Here is a 22082-nt window from a genome sequence, read left to right on the forward strand (position 1 = left end):
GAAGCCCTCTGGTGCGGGGGGAGAGCGGAGCCCCCGCCGGGGCTCGCCACCCTCGCCCCGGGGCTCCGGCCGCCCTCCCCCCGGCGGGAGAGCGGAGCCCCCGCCGAGGCTCGCCGCCCCCCACCCCCCCAGGCTCCGCCCCCCCCGCGGGGGGGGGGTGGGGTGGCCGGAGGCTTTTTTGCCTGGGGCGGCAAAAAAGCCAGAGCCGGCCCTGAACAGTGTTACCCTGTGTGACAGACCCAGACCAGTGGGGTACAGGAGTTTGGTAGAGGGCAAATATACTGGTCACTGGATGAGTAGTTTTCTGTTCCCTGAGTGACCAGAGCAGGGGCTGCACTAGAGTAATCAGGAACCTGCTAGAACCAGTTAAGGCAGGCAGGCTAATTAGGATACCTGGAGCCAATTAAGAACCAGCTTCTAGAATCAATTAAGGCAGGCTAATCAGGGCACCTGGGTTTTAAAAAGGAGCTCACTTCAGTTTGTGGTGGGAGTGTGAGGAGCTAGGAGCAAGAGGCACAAGGAGCTGAGAGTGAGAGGGTGTGCTGCTGGAGGACTGAGGAGCATAAGCGTTATCAGACACCAGGAGGAAGGTCCTGTGGTGAGAATAAGGAAGGTGTTTGGAGGAGGCCATGGGGAAGTAGCCCAGGGAGTTGTAGCTGTCATGCAGCTGTTACAGGAGGCACTATAGACAGCTGCAGTCCACAGGGCCCTGGGCTGGAACCCAGAGTAGAGGGCGGGCCTGGGTTCCCCCCAAACCTCCCAATTGACCTGGACTGTGGGTTCTCCCAGAGGGGAAGGTCTCTGGGCTGTTCCCCAACCCACATGGTGAATCTCTGTGGCAAGAAAATCCGCCAATAAGCGCAGGACCCACCAAGATAGAGGAGGAACTTTGTCACACCTGTTTACTCATATTTAGTTTGTGGCCCACTATGACCCCCAGATCCCTTTCCACAGTACTCCTTCCTAGACAGTCATTTCCCATTTTGTATGTGTGCAACTGATTGTCCCTTCCTAAATGGGATACTTTGCATTTGTCCTTATTGAATTTCATCCTATTTACTTCAGACCATTTCTCCAGTTTGTCCAGACCATTTTGAATTTTAATCCTAGCCTCCAAAGCACTTGCAACCCCTCCCAGCTTGGTATCGTCTGCAAACTTTAAGTGTATAAACTCTATGCCATTATCTAAATAATTGATGAAGATATTGAACAGAACCGCACTCAGAACCGATCCCTGCGGGACCCCATTCGTTATGCCCTGCCAGAATGACTGAACCACTGATGGGAATGGTTTTCCAACCAGTTTTGCACCCACCTTATACTAGCTCCATCTAGGTTGCTAACCCTAATTTGTTTATGAGACGGTCATGCGAAACAGTATCAAAAGCTTTAGTAAAGTCAAGATATACCACATCTACCGCTTCTCCCCTATCCACAAGGCTTGTTACCCAGTCAAAGAAAGCTATCAGGTTGGTTTGACACGATTTGTTTTTCACAAATCCATGCTGACTGTTACTTATCACCTTATTATCTTCTAGCTGTTTGCAAAGTGATTTCTTAATTATTTGCTCCATTATCTTTCCCAGAAGTTAAGCTGACTGGTCTGTAATTTCCTGGGTTGTCCTTATTTCCCTTTTTATAGATGGGCACTATATTTGCCCTTTTCCAGTCTTCTGGAATCTCTCCCATTTTCCATGACTTTGCAAAGATAACTGCTGATGGCTCAGGTATCTCCTCAGTCAACTCCTTGAGTATTCTAGGATGCATTTCATCAGGCCCTGGTGACTTGAAGACATCTAACTTGTCTAAGTAATTTTTAACTTGTTCTTTCCCTATTTTAGCCTCTTCTAATCCTACCTCATTTTCCCTGGCATTCACTACATTAGACATCCAATCACCACCAACCTTCTTGGTGAAAACCAAAACAAAGAAGTCATTAAGCACTTCTGCCATTTCCACATTTTCTGTTGTTATTCCCCCCACGAGTAACGGGTCTACCCTGTCCTTGGTCTTTATAGATGTTTATAGATCAAACAGATCTATAGCCTATAGATAGGTGTTTATAGATCAAAACCAACACCTCAAAGTCTACCTGGACGCTGAAAAGTGACCAGTGTGGGGCCATGTACTCTCTATAGCCACCCCATCTACCAAGATGACAGCTGCTCTCTGTACCAGTTCTAGCTTCTGGGCCAGTTTAAGATGTGGCCTCATGTGGCTCGCGTTGCGTTCATCTGATGCTGAAGTGCAAAAGCACAGATGAAGTTAGAGAGCCACATCTAAAACACAAGGCCATACCTTTGCAGCCAGAGGCCCATGGAACCTGTCCACCCTGTTGGTGATTAGCAATTGCCCTCTACATCCCTTTGGGATCTCTCAGATAGGAAATAACCCTACAGCCGCCCCACCAACTCCACCTAAAGCTCAGACGAGCCAGCCACACCTCATGATCAAGGGTATGGAAGGCAGCTGGCAGATCTAACAATACCAGCATGGACACATGGTCATTGTCTGCGGTTAGGAGGCAAACACAGAAGAGCACAACAAGAGCAATCTCTAAACCAAATCAGGTACGTAGCTTGACTGACCTGACCAGCGAAATACTGAGAGATTTGTCTTGTCACAACCTTCTCAATAATCCAAAAAGGGAAGGTGCAACTCTGGCTAGTCTGTCAGTATGGGGTGGTTTCTTGAGCCACAGATGAACACAGGCCTTCTCCAAGGCTGGTGGTATCCTGCCTTCCCCAGTCAGAAAGGACATGGTTCTAAAACAGACTGTGGCTCAAAATCCTCCAACAACTCCAGAACCTCAGTGAGTAACACTGGGCAAGACTCACCAAGTAGATCCTGCCTCTGTCCCCCTAAGATCCTGCTCCACAAAGCACATTTTTAAAGGCCCACCCCCCCCTTTTTTTTTTTGCATCACAAAGAAGCAAAAAAAGCCACACGCATTTTTTTCTTTGCAATCACCTATACATTTAGGAGCACTTTAAATTTCAACCCCAGAGCTAGTCAGAACAGGATACACATTGAGATTAAGTTGGTGGTTTTCTTGCTAGCAAACAATGCTGAATTTACTTGTGTCGGACTCTTGTCTGGGCCTACTCTCTCCTATCCTAAACATATGTCTCTATGGGGGTGATAGATTAGCATGTGTCTTCCTCACTTGCTCAGCACCTCCTGGTAACAACATTCTGGGCAGGATAATTTCTCCTGATTTTTTTCTTTTGTTTTTTTTTAAACCCTTGATGGCATCTGTTCCTCCAGCTACTGTCCCATCTCCCTTCTCCCAGCATCTCTAAGCCCACTGAACACACTGTCCACAACCATTATCCAGAGCTCCTCTCCTCCAATGCCATCCTAGACCCTCTCCAATCTTCCTGTCACCCCTGTACCCTGCTGCAATGGCTCTCACCAAAGCCTCTAATGACTTCTTCCTGGCCAATGCTGAGAACCTGTGCTCCATCCTCATCCTCCTGGACCTGTCCGCTGCCTTTGACCGGGCTTCTCTTCTTGAAAGCTTGGCCTCTTTCAGCTTCCATTTCTTCATCCTCTCCTGCTTCTACTCCTACCGCTCTAGTTAATCCTTCAGAGGATCCCTCTCCTCCCTCTGCCAACTCTCTGTGCGGTTCCACAGGGCTCTGTCCTTTGTCCCCTTCTCCATTCCTTCCACACCTCATCTCTGGGCAATTTAATTCACAAACATAAATTCAGCTATCATCTGTATGGTGATGACTCTCAGATCTACCTCTACTCCAGGCCGTTTTCCTTCTGTCCTAGACTTCAGCCTGCCTTTCTGACATCTCCTGGGAGTCCAGACATCAGCTTAAGGTCACCATGACCAAAACAGAGCTCTTAATCTTCTCGTCAGCCCCCTCCCCCATCCCTCTTGTCCATTACCAAGGACAACCCCACCATCCACGCTGTCACACAAGCCTGTCACCTGGGCATCATCTTTGACTCAGCTTTCTCTCTAGACCATCATACGCAGGCTCCTGTCTGGCCTTCACAAATCCCATCTCATCCCACTTACACCCATTCAGAATGCTGCTCCAGAGAGTGTTTACCTGGCTCCTCCCGTTTGGCCACGTCACCCCTCTTTGCACCCCTCTCCTGGTTCCCTCTTCTCCATCACATCCAAAACAAACACCTTCTCGTTCAGAGCTCTTCAGACAGTCCCTACCTGACCTAGCATCTTTTAGACATGCTCAAAATGTCGGCTCTGAACTCCACTCTGCCAGTAACATCAGCCTCCTTCGCCCACTTGTTACATTCAAACAAGCACCTTCCTGCTTCCTCTGCTGCTGCCCCTGTAAGCACCCTCCAAGCCACCTCACTGTCCTCCTCCAAATCCCTCCTTTGCCATGCGGCCTACAAAGAACTTGACAACAGTTAGGCAGCTGATGGGCTGAGATGCTGCCTATTATGCTGACCAACACCAAATTGTTGTTTCCTTGTGCTTCCCAGTATGTATCCACCTGTTCTCTTGTGTCTTAGATTGTCTGCTCCTTGGGACAGGGACCCTTTTTTGTTCTGGGTTTGTACAGCACCTACCACAATGGGTCCTGGTCCATGACACCACAATACAAATAAGTAAATAAAGTCAAGCAACCACATTCAATGCTACATACTTGGTGCATGGGACCCAAACTCTGCTTTCCCTTCCATAATTCCCACCTATCTCATCAGGCATCTGGTCTGAAATAGGATCCTCCACTTACAAAGCTGCAAGATTCTGCAATCTGTTGTTTATTCCCCAAGAATATACAGTATCTGTACATAAAACTCTTCTGTACAGTAAGTAATCCAGACCCATCAGTACATGGCATGGTGCATTTGGGTTAGAACTACCCCCATCGATTAGCAGCAAGTGATTTAACTGAAATAATCATTGGTACATACCTGAGAGGATGTTCGTGCTGCATCTGATGAAGCCAAACTTGTCTGGCTCGTCACATTCTTTTCTAAAGAGTCCATTTTCTCATAGGTCCTCTTGGACCTCACTACGTCCTGTTGCGTAGCTGGGTCATTCGAGAAGCTCCCCCTCCTCTCCAGTCCCTGTCTGTACAAGGACCTGTTACTAGAGGTCACGTCATCCCTTGAGCGCTGGATGACACCTTTCTTCAAATGGTCTGACTGAAACCTAACTTTACTGCTCCCTGTTGAGGTGGTGTTTTCCAGCATGTCGGCATCTAGGCTTGCTTTGCTTCCCCTGCAGGCTGCTGATTTCCCCACCACGGCACGCATCTCCGCAATCAACTTATCGTTCAAAGCACTGAGTTCACTGCTGCTGCCCACTGAGCCAGGTCTTCCCTGACCTGCCATTTGTCTCCTTCCTTTCCTCTTTCGTAAGCTCGGAGAAGGGCCTGTTGAGTAGCCAGAATCCTGTTGACTTATAACAGTAGGGTACTCTTGAGCTTGTGGGCTGTTCTGTCGACTGTGGTGAGCCTCCATATTCTTGAGAACATTGGCTTCCAAGACCCTCCAGGACTGCTTGAAGCTGTCCTTTGAAGAAAGCAGACCAGGCTGCGGTTTAGCAGGGCTATCAGCTACCCCCACAGGGCAGTGAAGAGGTTTGGATGACTGGTCAACATTGACCATGTGTTTAATATACTCCCTTCCAGCAGGGCTGTATTCTGTGGTGGAAGGGTTTCGTACATGCTTTTTTCCAGCTTGTTGTTGCTGTTGCATACTTGGGTGCTGCAATAATTTGGTTGGCTGGAGCTGCTTTTTGAAGCTGTTGCTTGGAGATATTTGTGGAGACGTCCCATTCGCATTTACACTCTCAGTGTCCATATCTACAGGAGGTTCGTCATAAATTGGGGAATCTAATGATGGCTCATCATATATAGGTGCTGGAGAGGCATATTTGGGAGATGCAGGCTGTGGTGTCCCTGTTTCGCTCCTTGGCGGAATGTGACAAGGAGGGCCATTCCTTAGCACTAAACAAAACCCACCATTCTCTGTCTTTTTAATCTGCATAGACGGTTTGGTTTCCACTGGAGAGGCTGGCTTTGCAGTAGCTGGCGTCTCGGCTGTGGACTGAGGCTGGGCATATGGGACTGGATTTGGAAGCAGAGATTTCTGGCTGTTGGCTTCTGCAGTAGTCTGTGTCTGCAGTGAACTGTTCGATGAATCCTGCACTTGTCTTAAACTGTTAACTTTAACCAGCATGGCCGCTTTAGTGCCTGGCAAAGGCTGCCAGCGGGTAGGAGTGTCCCTGGACGGAGAGAAACACAAACATAGGGAATTATTTAGGAAAAGAAGAAAACAAAATTGCAATTCAGATCTCAGGTCTAGTGGGGGATGGGTGAGCTGGCCTCAGCTTTTACCCAGACATCAAACTGAATCTCCAAGGTCTTGCACCTAAACTCTGCACCCCCTCTGGGGCTGTTTCCTGGGCATTCGACTTCTAATAACAGGAAATATAATATTTACACATGAGAAAAATGCCTGACTCATCACATGACTCTGTTCAGCCATTCGAGTCAGGTTTTTTCTCTGAGACAATGCTAACCCATTAGAGCACACATTCAAATCTGGAAGCCAATCCTGATTGGCTGGCTAGAGGCGAATAAGAGATCTGCCGGACCGCTCCACCACTTGCAATGTTACATGGAAAAGCAGCCAAATGCTTATGCTTCAGAAACTTCTGCCTTGATAGTGATGCTTCCAGCTGAAGGCATTCAGTGCCAGAGAGCCCCTGGGGCAAACCCTGGAAGTCAGCGGGAGCGACACCAGGGATGACTGAATGTGGCTGACAGAATGCATGTTGCACCCTAACAACGTAACCAACCTCTAAGGAGAAAATCCTTCCAAATGCTCCTGTATGCCTCAGTGGCCTTGCGAGGAACCCCCTCACCCAGCCCTCAGATCAGCTCCTCTTCCCACTGTGCTCTGGCTTTTTTAAAACAGCCCCCTCTCCTTCCCTTGGGACAGGCCCAGAGCCCTGTGACCTTAGCCGTGTGCTTGGGAATGGCTTGTAGATCCCCCCGGGAGTGCCAATCCCAGAGGCATTGTTTCGCACTGCGAGAACAGCCTAGACTCAGGTGGGAATCCAGTTTTGAGGCAGGAAAGTCTAACTCCACTGCATGGCCTCGACAGCACCACCCAGGCCAGGAAGGGCAGGTGTCAGGCATGTGCTGAGCTGCCACGCTGGTGCCATGGGCAAGGCCTGAGAGAGCCAGAGGCAGGGTAGTGACACGCTACCGTTCTTGCTCACTATTATAGGTGGGGTACATGATGCAGTGCCACAGAAGGAGCACCAGGAGCTCGTAGCGTATGGCACAGCACGCACAACAAAGACACCAGAGCAGGGATGCAGCTCCCCAGCAGAGATCCCCTGGGACCAGCAGGAGTGTACTTACACCCACAATGGCCTCGTATGGAGAGCAACCTCCCCTGTATGAAGTTCTTACTCAGACACCTCTCCCCAGGGTCTGTGCACGGGAAATAGCTGCACACACCTCTAGCAGGGGGAGGAAGCTCTGACTGCGGGAGGAGGCATCTGTCCTAACAGAGGGAGGTGGCAGGAGAGCCTGTCGTTTACCCAGCTGAACTGCTGTATTTAGTACTTAGAGACATGGGGGACACAAGAGATATTCCTCAGAAGGGTGGTGGACAGACCCCTGCCCTGCAGTCTCACTCACTCAGGACAGACCCCTCCTTTACCACGCACCCCCAGCAGCCCTCTGCCATCGGACTCGTTTGAGACACAACCCCCAAATCCAACCTCGTTTGCAGTCTTGTGGCATTGTCTAGAGATGTTCCCACCCCTTGGAACGGGTCCACTGCCCCCTCCACTTCCTCTGGGCCTGGTGTGTCTGCCCAGCGCCACCCCGTCCCCCTGCAGGATGGCCTGTCTGCCCAGTCCCCTCCCTCTCAGGATGCTGTGTCTGGCCATGTCCCCTCAACCCCTGATGCCTGTCTGCCCCTGCCCAGGATGCTGTGTCTACCCAGTGCCACCCCCTCACCCCCCCAGGATGGCCAGACTGCTCTCCCAACCCCCACATGACAGCGATTTACCGTATCTCTCCTGGAACATTCCCTCCTTTAATTGGACCCACATGATGTCGTGATTCCGGCCTCTCATCATGAGGCCCCAACAGGAGGGTCTGAGGCTGACTGGCGACTGCCTGTGTGCTCTGCACTGGGTGCAGCACCAGACTGATTCCCAGGGCGCAAAGGTCGCCTGCAGAACGTTAGCAGAGTCCAGGGCGCACTGCCAGAGGGCCTGGCTCCAGCTCGGTGACAGACGCGTCACGTGTCAGTGCAGCGCTTGGGGAGGAGACACACTCTGGGAGCAGACTGGAAGGTTTGGGTTGAGCCCCGCTGTAATGATGCCGTCAGCTGCTCGCTCTCAGACAGACAGCACCCAGGCCTGGGCTCTAAGGATCCCTCCATTTACAACCCCTCACCCCAGCCTCCAAACCACAACCCATCCCACTAAGCACCAGACCGGCCTCGCCTCTCGGAAACACTCAGCACTGCCCCACACTGAGCGGAGAGATCACTGTTGTGCAGCACCCGCGTGGGGCACAACGCTCCTCAACCTGCACGTGCCCAGCCCCTGCCAAGCAGGAAACGAGCGACAGGGAATGGAACGCAGCCTCCCGCAAGGAATCCTCCCCCCCCCCCCCAAGGGGAGACAGTCTGGATTCCCAGGCTAGGAAGCCAAACCTGGGTCCCCTGGACAACAGTGCAGGGCACTAGCCCCGAGCACTGGTCCCCCTGGTGTATTTGGCTATCTCAGCTCCTCTCTGACAATACGCTCTAACCCCCAGCTGGGGCGCCAGGTGTGGCCAGTGCTCTGAGCAGTGTGTGTCTGCGCTCTGCTCACAGGAACGTGGCTGCATTAGCTCTGATCCTCCGTGCCCACGACTCCTCCCTTACGGGCTAAGTCCCTGCAATGGCTGTAGTGCTGGGCAGGGTGCTGGGGCTGGGCAGAGCAGGAGAGCTCAGTGAAGGACAAAGATGGCATTTGCAAAGAACACTCTGCTCCAACCTGCCCTGGGTCTGGCATCTGCAACCAAATCTGTCGCCCCATGACTGCAATGAGCCAACCCCAACATACACGCACTCACGCTGCATGCACCCGCACACACCCACACCACGTCTACCCGCTCACCCATACAAGCCACGTGCACCCACGCACACCATATGCACGCACCCTCACCGCATGCACACACCCACCAACACACCACGCATACACACCGTGCGCACACACCCACAAACATCCCAGGTACACGCACCCACACCACACGCACCCACCCCCGCACCCTGCGAAGGCACACACACTACGCATCCACACTGCACACACACAGCAACAATACAAAGCCACAGCAAGCTCCCCAGGAAGGCAGTGCCAGCAGCGCAGGTGTCCCTAGACGGGGTTCTGCACTAGTGGGAAGAACCAGGGCAGCAACACCGGGGAGGCTTTCAAATGAGCATTTTCCTCCCTCAGAGTGAGCTTTGGTTGGTTTGGTTTGGTGTGCACAAACTGGCCGTGTGTAACGGGGGAAGCATGAAGCTCCAATCACCACCCAGGCGGAGGGTGATGGCTCTGACGTCTGTGCTCCAAGGGAGGGTTCCATCCTGGAACTGAGTTCTGAGCTCAGAATCTCTTTCTGGACTGTAACAGTCACACTTAAACTGCAATCTCAAAACATCTACTTCCAGGAGTCAAATCTGGTGGCAACAAGCAGTGGAGGCTGCTCAGGACTAGCTAGGCCCAGTCTGCTCACACTCACTGCTGTCAGCAGGCACTGAACGCGTCTGCATCGCTTTGCATAACCACTGGCAGCTCTCGGCAGGCCCCTGGCATTAGGCAGAACAATGCCATTGCTCCAAAGGCGTGACTTGTCCGCTGCATGCAGAGCACTTATCTGAATTTCACTTGCAGAGAAAAGAGACAGATGGAGGGCTGAAAGTTCTGCCCAACTTTGTCCTGCAAGACTGTGGGCTGGAGTGCTCTAGTCATCTCTCAGGGAAGTGAGAAATACCTTAGATCTCCTCCCTCTTGATCCATGCCCGGCAACTGGCCTCCTCGCTTCAGGAACAGGTTGTTCTGTACAGTGCCAGACAAACTGTCAACATTCAATACTAAATAGTAACAACAGGCCCGAACAGCTCGCAGGGTTGTTCTGCTGATGGTCTCAGTAGCCCACTGATGGTACTTTTCACCACCTCCGAGATACATGACAATGTACTCTCCGAAGAGCAGTTATTTGGAAAGGCAGAGCTCCCTGAACCCCACAGGAGCTGGAGAAGAGCACTCGCCCTGCAGCCTTTGAACAGCTGCAGCTCAGCTATTGTGTTATCCAGTAACGTCGCAGCTTCTGTTCTGTAAGGAAAGTCAGCCTCACCCTGCCTCCCAGCGAGTCGAGCAGCACCACTTCCTGAAACCAGGGCCTGCGAGAGGCCTGCGTATCAGACTGTGTGCATGTCTGACACAGCAGACCAGACACGTTCGGATCCGTTTCTCCAGAGATATTAGAGCTGTGTGCACTCTGGAAGATAATCCTTCGTCCTAGCAGGAAAATGCTGATCATGGGCTTCTGTCCCATCTCCCAGCGCAAGCATTCCCTGTTTGACTCTGCAGACAGGGCGCTGCTTTTGGACCTTCAGAACACTCCTTCCCCGGCCCTGGGACAAACTCTCCCAGGTGACATTGAAGGAGCAGAGCCCAGGACTTGGTTCCCTGCACCTTTTGCATTCACATTAATGAGGATACGGAAGGGGGAAAAGAGAGAGTCTCCAAACAGAAACTGCTTCCTACCTGTGAGGGGGTTTTCTGTGTCAGATGGCTACAGGCTCCCACACTTGCTCCACAGTCCTCCAGGGGACCAACCAAGGACCCAGAGGACAGCCCGGGACCCAGGAGTTTGCCTCCTCTTTGCCCCAAGTCATATGTTTATCAGACGACAGGAACAGCTATTTTCTTCTTCTCACTCCTCGACATTCCCCAGGAAATAGCAGCCAGGGTGGGGCTTCTGCTCCGATTCAGCTGAGTCACAAGAGAAAGCCAGCTTACAGGTAGGAACCAATTTCCCTATCAGATCCACCAAACTGGAAAGGGAGGAGGGAGTGCAGCTCTAATGATATAACAGAGCTAATGGGGTGCACATCGGGGTGAGTGGGTGAATTACAGACTTCACCATGTGCCACTGCTGCACACAGGTCTCATTCTCCCAGTGTAGCATCAGAGGTGCCCCTCTCTCTACTCCACAGCAGTGGCCAAAGATATGCAAGGACCAGCCTGGGGCAGAGCATAATCGATCTCTTCCAACCAGCCAGAAAGCCAGGGCCCTGACTGAGTGAATGTATCTTACACACTCTTCTGCCCCTCCAGCATATACAGCATGCTCCCCAGTAACAGACCGATAGGAACTCTGTCCTCAGAGGCTGAACCCGGGCAGGTGTGATGTGGTGGGATAAGAGAAACAGGCAATGTCATCGTCTCATAACAGAGGAATCCCTCTGGGCTGATGGGTTAACCAAAGCCACAAAAGCCACTGAAACTCTCAGGGTTTTGGTGTCAAAACTGCTCTCTCTACATGAGCGCTGGGCCTGGATCACCGCCGCAGACAAGCTTTGGACACTACAGAACTGCACACCCCCAAAACTAGGAACCAAGGGGGGGAAACACTGATGCTCTGTTATGAGAAGACATATCTGCAGTGAGTTCAAATTGTCTGTGCTCACACACGCAAGGATCCTCTGCCCTGGAGACAGACTGATGGGAAGTAGCAGGCAGCCCACACACAAAAATGGTAGAAGAGCAGACAGAAATCTGGCAACCAAAGTTAGTGTGTGGTGAAGATGCTGTATCAACCGATTTTGAGAAGCAGCAGATTAGGATGGTGAGGCAATTCAAGTGCTTCTCTTTTTTTCCTGCCTGTCCTTCCTAAATAAGCTATGCCCAGTATTGCAGTCATGAGATTTACCCCCGCAAGTCTCTGATGTCAGTTAAGTCATAGTATAGCTTGTGTACTAAGACTTCCAGTTCTTCCTTATTCCCCATACTCCTTGCCTTTGTGTATAGACACCTAAGATGTTAAGCAGATTCCCCACTGTTTTCCCGCTTGCTGCTCCTATAAACCCATTGTAATTTCCCCCGCCCCCAACATCTAACCCTCTGTTCCGGTCACCTTTTTTATACCTACCTCTGGGCTTTTGTCACCTGCCCCCTTTGAACCCAGTATCTGTGTTTAAAAGAGGGGGGGCTCACGCTCACCAAATCCGGGAAATGAGGGTGATGGGGTACCTATGTAAGTGCTAGCTATGATTGATTGGTATTACAGAGCAGACAGCTAAAACATCAGCAGTAAAAGGTGTCACAATAGAAAGCTTTTGACAAAGTCTTCTGTGCTCTCTGCTAGCCCCTGCACAGCCACAAATGGTGTCAAAAGAATGTTAGACGGTTTCTTATTCCACTGCTGGGAGAAGCAACAAGGGTGAAACCTGGATCTGTATTAACCAGTGAAAAGGGAACGGAACCAGCTCTCGTGTTGTGCAGTAGCATGGAGAGGGGACTAAACGAGGAGAAGAGAGAGAAAGCGAGTCACTCTGAAAAGGAAAGACATGGAACTTGTAGGAACTGTGACTGACGAGCAGGTAAGGGTGGGCTCCCACGTGAGACGTGCGACAGCACAGCTGGCCCTTTCAGTAAGATGGAGAACCAGCAAAGGGGGAACTTGCATATGAAACAGGTAAGTTTTGAGAGATAAAGCAAAGGGAACACGAAAATGCTTGGGGGGTGGGGAAGGGATCTGTTTGCTTTGCCATCATGCTGGAGATCTGGGATTGCGCTGGGTACTGTAGATTAGAGCCTTGCCCCCGGAACCAAACCCAGCGGCACCCGACTGCAAGCGTACGGCTGGGCGGAAAACAACCCAGCATGCTCAGGCTCGGGTCAGGCAGTCTCTGACCACCTCCTGCCTGGGAGCTGGGCCCGGTGGTGGCTGCTGCGTGCCCCACTCCTGCCAGCCACCGCCACCTTGCTGAGCTGTATGTGCTGCAGAGCGAGTGTGCTGATGAGCTGCAGTGCCTCTCGCTCCACAAAACACTGCGCAGCAAGGTGGGGGCAGCTGGGAAAAGCTGGGCACACAGCCACCACCGCACGACTCCCACCCCACCCCCAGGCCGGCGGCCACCACCGCACAACCTCCCTGGGCAGGCAGCGGATGGCAGACATGGGGCAGGCGGCCACCGCTGCGTGACCTCCCCGGCCAGGCGGCCATCACCGCACGACCCGCCAGGCTGGCAGTGGATTGGCAGATGCCGGGCACACAACCACTACTACACAACCCCATGGGCAGGCGGTGGCCGGAGACAGATCATGACCATGGAGTTTAGGGAGTGGGAAGCCCTTATCTGGCCAAGCCACAAGAGCGAAGAGGCAGCAACAGTTTCATAGGGAGCAGCCTGGGCAAGGGGGAACCAGCTGCCCTTCGCGTGCACAGAACTGGGTTGAGGAACAGTCTGTGTGCCAGGAGCAGGGCCAGGAAGTGAATTAACCCTGACAGCTCCATGGAGGAAATGAAATAAAGAAAACTGAGTCCAGGCTGGCAGGCAGCCCCATGCAAACTGACCCCAATCTGTATAAGGTTGGGTTTGCGCTGGGTATGAAAACAACCCTCCCCCCCCGCCCCCCACTCGGCTCAGTTCGGGTTCAGACGGGCTGTGACCTACTCGGGTTCAGGCTGGGCCTTAGAATTAGGCCCGAGCAGAACCCCCTGCTGGGAATGCTGCACCTTGGACCTAACAGAGAAGAGACTAGGAGAGTCACAGCATGCAAAGGAGGTTTCACAATACACTGTCACAGCTGGGCTGCAGGCTGCCCGGGCCTTCCCAGTGCTAGTGGGCCCCAACATGTGCCTAGGCCATCTACAGGCTCCTCCCCTGGATGTGGTCAGCATGGCCAATGGGAAAGGTACACAGTATCCGAACTGGGGGTGGAGCAGGGGCAAGCAAACGGTGCCTGAACTCCAGCGACTCACAAGGAGAGCACAGGAACCTGGTCCACAGCCCAGCGATCTTTGTAGTGCTGACCCTTTGTGAGCCCAACTTACATTAACCAGGGGGCAGAGCTGGGCGGGCCAGGTGGAACTGGAGCCAAAGTAAATGTGTTGAAAAGCAGGCACTGGAATAGCAGCTGCCTTCAGCTCCCATTTGTGCAGCTCAGAACCATTACCAGGGGTCACTGTACTAAACTGCAGTGCAGCTTTGATCTGTGGTGAGAAGTATTTTGGGTTGTTTTTACAATTGAAGAGGAAACACTCATTCAGCACAGAGACTACAAAGAAACAAACGAGCTGCATCCTGTGCGAGAGAGGCTAGGGGCGTGAGCAGGAGGAGCAGCCTGTTCTTTCAAATGGAATCTGTCCGAGCACACAGGGCTGCTCTGGAAAGAGCACGTAGATTATCCATGGCCTACGTCTGAAATGAGCTCCAAGCCCCAGGGGTGGTCACATTTCTAAGGGATTGCCACCTAGGTCTGGAACAAAACCGAAGAGACTATGCAGTCTGGGTGAGCTACAGGAGCCAGAGCTCCTTCCAGGGACTGCTCAGCACGTTGGCTTTGGGCAGTCACATTCTCTGAGCAGTTCATTCAGCCCCGTGCAGCTAGGTCTGTGGGGTGTTTCTGGGTCTAGGTTAATAGGCCATGTCCCTTCTTGCTGCCTAGCTCATTTCAAGGCTGTTACAAGAGCAGATTAACTGAGCCAGAGGCAGAAACTCTCGTTAGTTTCCACAATTGTCCTCCAGCTTTTGACTCCCTCCAGGGGTTCACCAGGTGTTGAGTTCAGGTTGATTTCTCCACTACCTCCCTGGAGAACAAGTGCTCAGTTCCTGTGCAGTCTCACCTCACCTCCATTCCCTTCACATCCACCCATGGCTGTAAGTGAGGCTAGGAACTCACTCCCTTCCATGGAGAGCAGGCCCTGCTAACAGCACCATTCCCTGGGGCAAAGGAATCCAGGTTCACTTTCCAGTGTGCTTTCTTCTGCCTGCTTGACAGGAAAGGGCAGGCAAAACCTGCCCAGGTGGTGAGTCTCAGGGAAGAGCGTATTCGCCTGGGTGAGCATAATGTAACATTAGTGACAGAAAGGGAAGGGGGGAGTCATCTGATTTGTAAAAATCTACAGAATCATAATTTCAATGGTGTTACCTTCTGTGGTGTGATTGGGGGTGAGAGGTCTCGCTGCCCACCCCGCCGGCTCCCTGCTCCAGGTCCTCCAGTTGGATATTTTGATAATGCATTGGCGTCAGAAATGGGTTGAGTTGGATGTCATTCGAAAGCCTTTGCTCCCATGAACGCAACGGTACCACACAACAAATTGAGAACCGTTATATGGAGATATAGTCAAGAAAATGTTTTAAAATGAAAGTTTTTTTTAAATTATACTTCAAGCAACACATCCCTGTGTTACATAAAAAAGGCAGCGATCTTTGGTAATCCCAGGGAAGTTAGCCTTGACATGTAGGGCAGAAGACAGTTATTCAGCAAAGTCATCACCAGTGTCGTCTCCGTCTAGGGCACCGCTACTGCCATACCGATCCTTGTCCATGCCCCACTCGCACAGCTCCATACAAGACAGGCTGCTGGCCAACCATCTGCAGGGTGGTGAGCATCTGGTCTTTTCGCACGATCATTTGGTTGGCTGAAGGATTGATATGGAAGCACATGGTATTTCACACACAACTGGTGTGATCAGTCCATCCACCAAGACCCATCCATGCCTGATAAGGGATGGTAGTTTTGGATGCGCTTGATCATCCCGGAGCCATTCCATTGTTTAATAATTTGCCCGCTTGATAACAGGTATAAATGCACTCCTTGTCAGTAGCAATTTTTTCCATGTCTGCTTCTTGAAAAGCATCCACCAATGTAACTCCGCAAGTGTCGTAATGTTGGTCTTCAAATGGTAAACTCAACCTATGAACGCCTCCAGTGCATTTACAACCTCATCAGTGACTCTCTCAGCTGCTCAGAGCACCTTCAGAGTGAGGATAGAGCCTTCCGAGGCTGAAGCAAGCGCCAGAGGGAATGATCCATGTATGCATCCTGCCAGTCAGACTTGGTAGCCCCATGATTGATGTTCAAATGCAATGGAACATTGCATATGTTGCAGGTGAAAGGCAAACTAATACACATCTTGCATGGTCTTCTTAAGCCAGCACCTATTGACAATGTGACCTATGCCAGCAGAGGCCTTCCAGCGTAGCAAACATAGTTAGTTTGGCTGAGTTACAAGCTCTTGGAATACCAGAAACTCTAAACACCTGCTGCGATTTGGCTGAACACCTCATTATGAGGTTCAGAGAAAATACTGGAACTATGACAATGACTGACCATGCTGTAATGTACCTGTCTCCTGCAATGGCATGGCATGTCCTGATTCTCTGTATCATTTGACAGCATATTTTCTATCTCTTCAGCTGAAGCCATACTCAGTGATTTCTCACCTCTGGAGTGCATCCCACTTTTGCATAACCACCAAGTGAGGCCAAGGTTAGTGAATGTAGAAAGCTCTGCTAAAATCAATGTAACTGCTACTTCAATGAAAACTGGACTCTTTGGCTTCAGAATTCTAGGGCCTAGGTAGGAAAGTGAGTGAGTCACAGAGTCAGGAAGCAAATTCAAGTAACTGTTCTTTGCTGGTCCAGATAGCACTTGAGGCTGGGACTGGTCCCCATTAATATGCTCCTGATAGCAGACCGTAACAGTAGCATGATGGGACCTTTGCCATCTGCTATCTCTTCAAGGAAGTCTAAGTTATCAGCAGCACAAAATATAAACCTGCCCTTGACAAGGTCTGGGGGGGGAATGTACAACCCTTCATTCAATTCTACACGGCAAAGCACCTCATTTGCAATTGCTGTCTCCAGCCGCAGTACTTTCTGTAGTTAATGGAGGAGCCAGCGCTGTGCACAAGCCACACAAGGAATTTGCTACAGGTTTTGGAATGAATTGTTAAACCACCAGCCACTTGCAGCAGTAGACTATGCACATGCCGCACAATTGTCGTGTATGTGTTGGAAACCTTTCACTCAAGCCCTTGTATATGACGCTTTGTGATAAAATGGCAGCCTAGTGCTCTATTTGCTTCCCATCATACTTACTGGTGCTGAAGTCACTGCGACCACCAATGCACCACCTAAAGGAGTAGTACAAGTCACGCAGTATTATTCTTTCAGTCTTGGCATCTGAAATTCCCACATACTGCAGGACAAAATGCTTTCCCCTAAAAACTTAGCAGCTGCAAACAAAGTCTTCATACTACTGTTGACATCAGTGCGTCTTTTACAGCTTTAAAGGATATACACTGTGATTCATTTCTTCGTATAGGATTGCCAAAAACTAAACTCATATTAGTCCATATTACCCACAATTCACCTTCAATAAGTGCCTTTCTGCTAAGCATTTGTTCCTCTTCAATCCAGTTCAAAGCACATATTTCTTTGAACTTAGCCTCTGCGTCAGCCATCGCCACCACTTTCCCAGCCATTAGAACCACTCCAAGGAAATGTATTAACTCCAGCTGAGTTGCACAGTTTGCAGTAGTAAAATCAGTATTTGTTTCAGTTGCTTCTTCTTTTTGACACAACACTTTAGTTACATTCTTGGGGTACCACTCAATGTGATATGCCACGGGCGTCTTTTGGGTCAATGTGCCACTTTACTTTACTTTCCATACAATGTTCTTGCAGAGTGACAGCTTCATACAGTTTCTCACCTGTCTCACGTGTTGAAATTGCTTAATGGATGGCTTCCGTCTGACCAAAGAAGAAATAAGTGTTCTCGAAATGCATGCCATGTGCCGTAGTATAAGGCGAGTCTTGCCCACAGCTGGCACTTGTCCCAGCACTTTCAACTGTTTTCTGATGCTCAATGTACTTCCTCTCCAACCTTGCCAAATTCAGCTTATGGGTCCACTTCGTACGGCATGTAAGATATCACCAAGCATTGTGTTTAACCAAGTCTACTATACTGGTATTCTCCAAAACAGCGAGTTACTAGTCGATACTCTTCATCTCCCCATTGATGCCTAAAGATGGTCAAGACCAAAATAAAACCAAGGATTGTGTAATAAATTAATTACAAGCCCAAAGTAATTATGTTATGTAATGTAGGTTATGTGACTACATGCACATCATTCGTGGATGGATTCCAGTCATTTCTAGCTTGATGCTGACCTCTTAAATGGTGCCTCATTACAATTCTTTTGACATAATAGAAAAAGCTGATAATCAGTACCACTAAACGGCTTCTTTTTTGCCGATGATGGCAAACCAACTTGGAAGACTCCCTCCATTTACAGTAATCTAACATTCAAAGAGTTAATCTGGTCTCACGTTCAGAGCATTAACTGTTAACACAGCACTGTCAGTTGAGGCCCAAAATGTAACTTTGTGAGGGCTGCATGTTTAACATGCCTCTATTAAAGTATAATTTTAAAAAGTCAACTTTTAAATATTTTTCAACTATCTATCTACATAATTGTTCTAGGTATGTCATGTTTGGTACCACTGGTGTTTGTGGGAGAAAGGGCTTTCAAATGATACCCAACTCAACCCACTTCCAACAACACTATTCTCTTGTCCACCAACCAGAGGACCTGGAGCTGGGAGCTGTGTTATGTGAAGGGGTAAATAATACTTTCTTATTCACTTTCTCTACAATATTCATGATTTTATAAAACTCTATCATATCCCTCCTTAGTCATCTCTTTTCCAAGCTGAAAAGTCCCAGTCTTATTAATCTTTCCTCATATGAAAGCTGTTCCATACCTCTAATCATTTTTGTTTCCCTTCTCTGTACATTTTCCAATTCTAATATATCTTTTTTGAGATGGGGTGACCAGAACTGTATGCAGTATTCAAGGTGTTAGTGGATTTATATAGTAGCATTATGATATTTTTCTGTCTTCTTATCTATCCCTTTCCTAATGGTTCCTAACATTCTGTTTACTTTTTTGACTGCTGACTGCTGCACATTGAGTGGATGTTTTCAGGAAACTATCCGTGATTACTCCAGGATCCCTTGCTTGAGTAGTAACAGCTAATTTACACCCTATCATTTTTTACGTACAGTTGGGATTATGTTTTCAATGTGCATTACTTTGCATTTATCAACACTGAATTTCATCTGCATTTTGTTGCCCAGTTACCTAGTTTTGTGAGATCCCTTTGTAACTCTTCGCAGTCTGCTTTGGATTTGAGTAATTTTGTATCATCTGTAGACTTTACAACCTCACTGTTTATCCCTTTTTCCAGATCGTTTGTGAATATGCTGAACAGCCCTGGTCCCAGTACAGATCCCTAGGGGACACCACTATTTACTTCTCTCCATTCTGAAAACTGACGATTTATTCCTACCCTTTGTTTCCTATCTTTTAACCAGTTACTGATCCAGAGAGGACCTTCCCTTTTATCCCAGGACTGCTTACTTTGCTTAAGAGCCTTTGGTGAGGGACCATGTCAAAGGCTTTCTGAAAGTCCAAATACACTATATCCACTGGCTCACCCTTGTCCACATGCTTGTTGATGCCCTCAAAGAATTCTAATAGACTGTTGAGGCATGATTTCCCTTTACAAATGCTGCATTGACTCTTCCCCAACAAATCGTGCTCATCTATATCTGATAATTCTGTTCTTTACTATAGTTTCAGCCAATTTGCCTGGTACTGAAGTTAGGCTTCCCAGCCTGTAATTGCCAGGATCGCCTCTGGAGCTTTTTCAAAAATTGGTGCCACATTAATTGATCTAAGCCATAGGTTACATACCACAGTTAGTAGTTCTGCAATTTTATATTTGAATTCCTTCAGAACTCTTGGGTGAATCCCATCTGGTGACTTATGACTGTTTAATTTATCAATTTGTTCAAAAACCTCCTCTACTGACACCTCAATCTGGGACCGTTCCTCAGATTTGTCACCTAAAAAGAATAGCTCAGGTGTGGGAATCTCCCTCACATCCTCTGCAGTGAAGACGGATGCAAAGAATTCATTTAGTTTCTCCACAATGTCCTTATTGCTCTTGAGTGCTCCTTTAGCACCTCAGTCATCCAGTGGCTCCACTGATTGCTTGACTGGCTTCCTGCTTGTGAGGTACTTGAACAACAATTAGAAATGTTGATGGGAAAAGGTATGAAAGGGAGACAAAGACTGAAACAGTCCAAACAAAACAGCTTACTGATAGAACTCAAGATCATGCTTGGTAAACAAGAAAAGTGTGGGACCAGAAACCAGTGAACCAAAATTGGTGTGTTGCATACTAGGCCTAACTGGTGGACAAAATAATGAGAAATTTCTGTCCCACCATTCCCTTTGTGGGTCCTTAAAGAATCTTTGGGGAGAAAAATTGGCTACTAGAGCAAGCTATACAACTATACCTGGGTTCAAAAAAGAATTAGGTAAGTTCATTGAGGACAGGTCGATCAATGGCTGTTAGCCAAGATGAGCAGGGTCACAACCACAAGGCTGGGTATCCCTAGCCTCTAACTGCCAGAAGCTGGGAATGGATGACAGGGGATGGATCACTCAGTAATTGCCCTGTTCTGTTCATTCCCTCTGAAGCACCTGGCATTGGCCACTGTCGGAAAGCAAGTACTGGTCTGACCCAGTATGGCCATTCATATGTTCCTATGTTAGCTTCACCATCATGGCTGCCACCCCCACCATTTTTTGGGGCCCCGACCTTCATTGTTCTGGTCCTGAGAGATGTCCTGACCAGACCAGGACAGAGAGAAAGGGACCTAGATGACATCATCACCTCTACTAGCCCCAGCTGAATCCAAAGCACTACCTGGGATGAAACAGGATCAGATTGTAACACCAGCTCCAGTCCATCTCAGCTAACCTCTTCTCTTTCCCCAAAGGACAGCTATTGCCATCTTTAATACCATCTGGGTGACTGTCAAACAAGATGCTTTTACCTTCTAAAACTCTCTCCACCTAAAGGGAAAGGGAACAAGGGATGTTGTTAAAATGAAAAGCCTATTTAACACTTAACATTTCAAACACTGTTTCTCCTTCTTTCCTTTACCTTTAATAAAAGGTTAAAAAGGATGTTCAATGGTGCATTTACCATGGGACTAAGCAGGCTGAGCTCTCTGGATCCCAAACCCCAAACCTGTTTAACTCTGTTTGATGCTGGATGGCGACTGGGTTACTTTAAAACCGTTAGCCCGTATAGTGTATCGAAGTGAATACCCTAGGCCCATAGCTGAGCTATCATGGGGACATCCGTGTGAGAGATGCTGGGAGTTCTCTCAGGACTGTAGTTTTTTAGCTGGAGGACCCCAGGAGGTGTTGCCATCCCAGGGCGGCCTCAGAGGCTCACTTTGAAATGAGCAGTTAGTAAATCTTTGATCCCAAATATGACTGAAAATGCAACTGGCCCACAAAGAGCAAATGTGCTAAACGAACATAACGAAGGATTTTATTCCTGCTCTAACTGCAAATCTCAGCACTTGCTGACACAATTGAGTCATTAGGGCCCTCCACACTCCCACAGCAGGGCAATGGTTTGATTTCTGCACTGGGGCTGGCCTGCAGAGACCACACAACAGTGCTGGATGTGTATTGACCATGCGCCCACAATGCCACATACTGCTGCTAGGGAGCCTGTGGTCTCTAGGAAGTTCAGCTGAGACCCCAACTGTAGCTTGTGGGTAGATAATGGGGTGCAGTAGAACTCCTGAAGAATGAGTGGTCAGGAGAGGTTCCTCAGGCCCAGCTGTGCTCCTCTGGGTCTCAGCTTCCCCTGGCTGGGAGCTGTACAGGGCAGGGCACAGTGGGGACTCTGCACACGGCTCGGCAGGATTTGGGGTCACAAGGAATGAAAATAAACAAACACCCCCAAAAGGCTTTCCCCACCAGTGGATTGTGGGGTCTCTCCCCAACTGGCTGGGCCTGGGCCTGCCACACAGCTGGAGTTCAGGCTCTCCCTTGTACAGAGTCCAAGTCAAGCAAGTGCCAGCCGGAGGGGACGGACACTCCTTGGGGTGGGCTCAGCTGGGACTCTTCCCATTCTCTGGCAGAACTGTCCCTGCTCTCAGATCTGAAGCAGTCAGTCCA

General features: G+C 49.6%; 1 protein-coding gene across 1 annotated transcript in view; it reads right to left on the minus strand.

Annotated features, from left to right (window-relative positions):
• Positions 1–22082, minus strand: part of LOC135886963 (rho GTPase-activating protein 39-like) — a 141162-nt gene that overhangs the window by 37417 nt on the left and 81663 nt on the right. The window contains exon 4 of the mRNA XM_065414745.1: positions 4903–6220. Within this exon, the coding sequence (XP_065270817.1) occupies positions 4903–6220 (1318 nt within the window). The remainder of the gene's footprint in view (positions 1–4902; positions 6221–22082) is intronic.

The sequence above is a fragment of the Emys orbicularis genome, chromosome 12 (genome assembly GCF_028017835.1).
Source record: "Emys orbicularis isolate rEmyOrb1 chromosome 12, rEmyOrb1.hap1, whole genome shotgun sequence".
Classification (NCBI taxonomy): Eukaryota; Metazoa; Chordata; order Testudines; family Emydidae; genus Emys; species Emys orbicularis.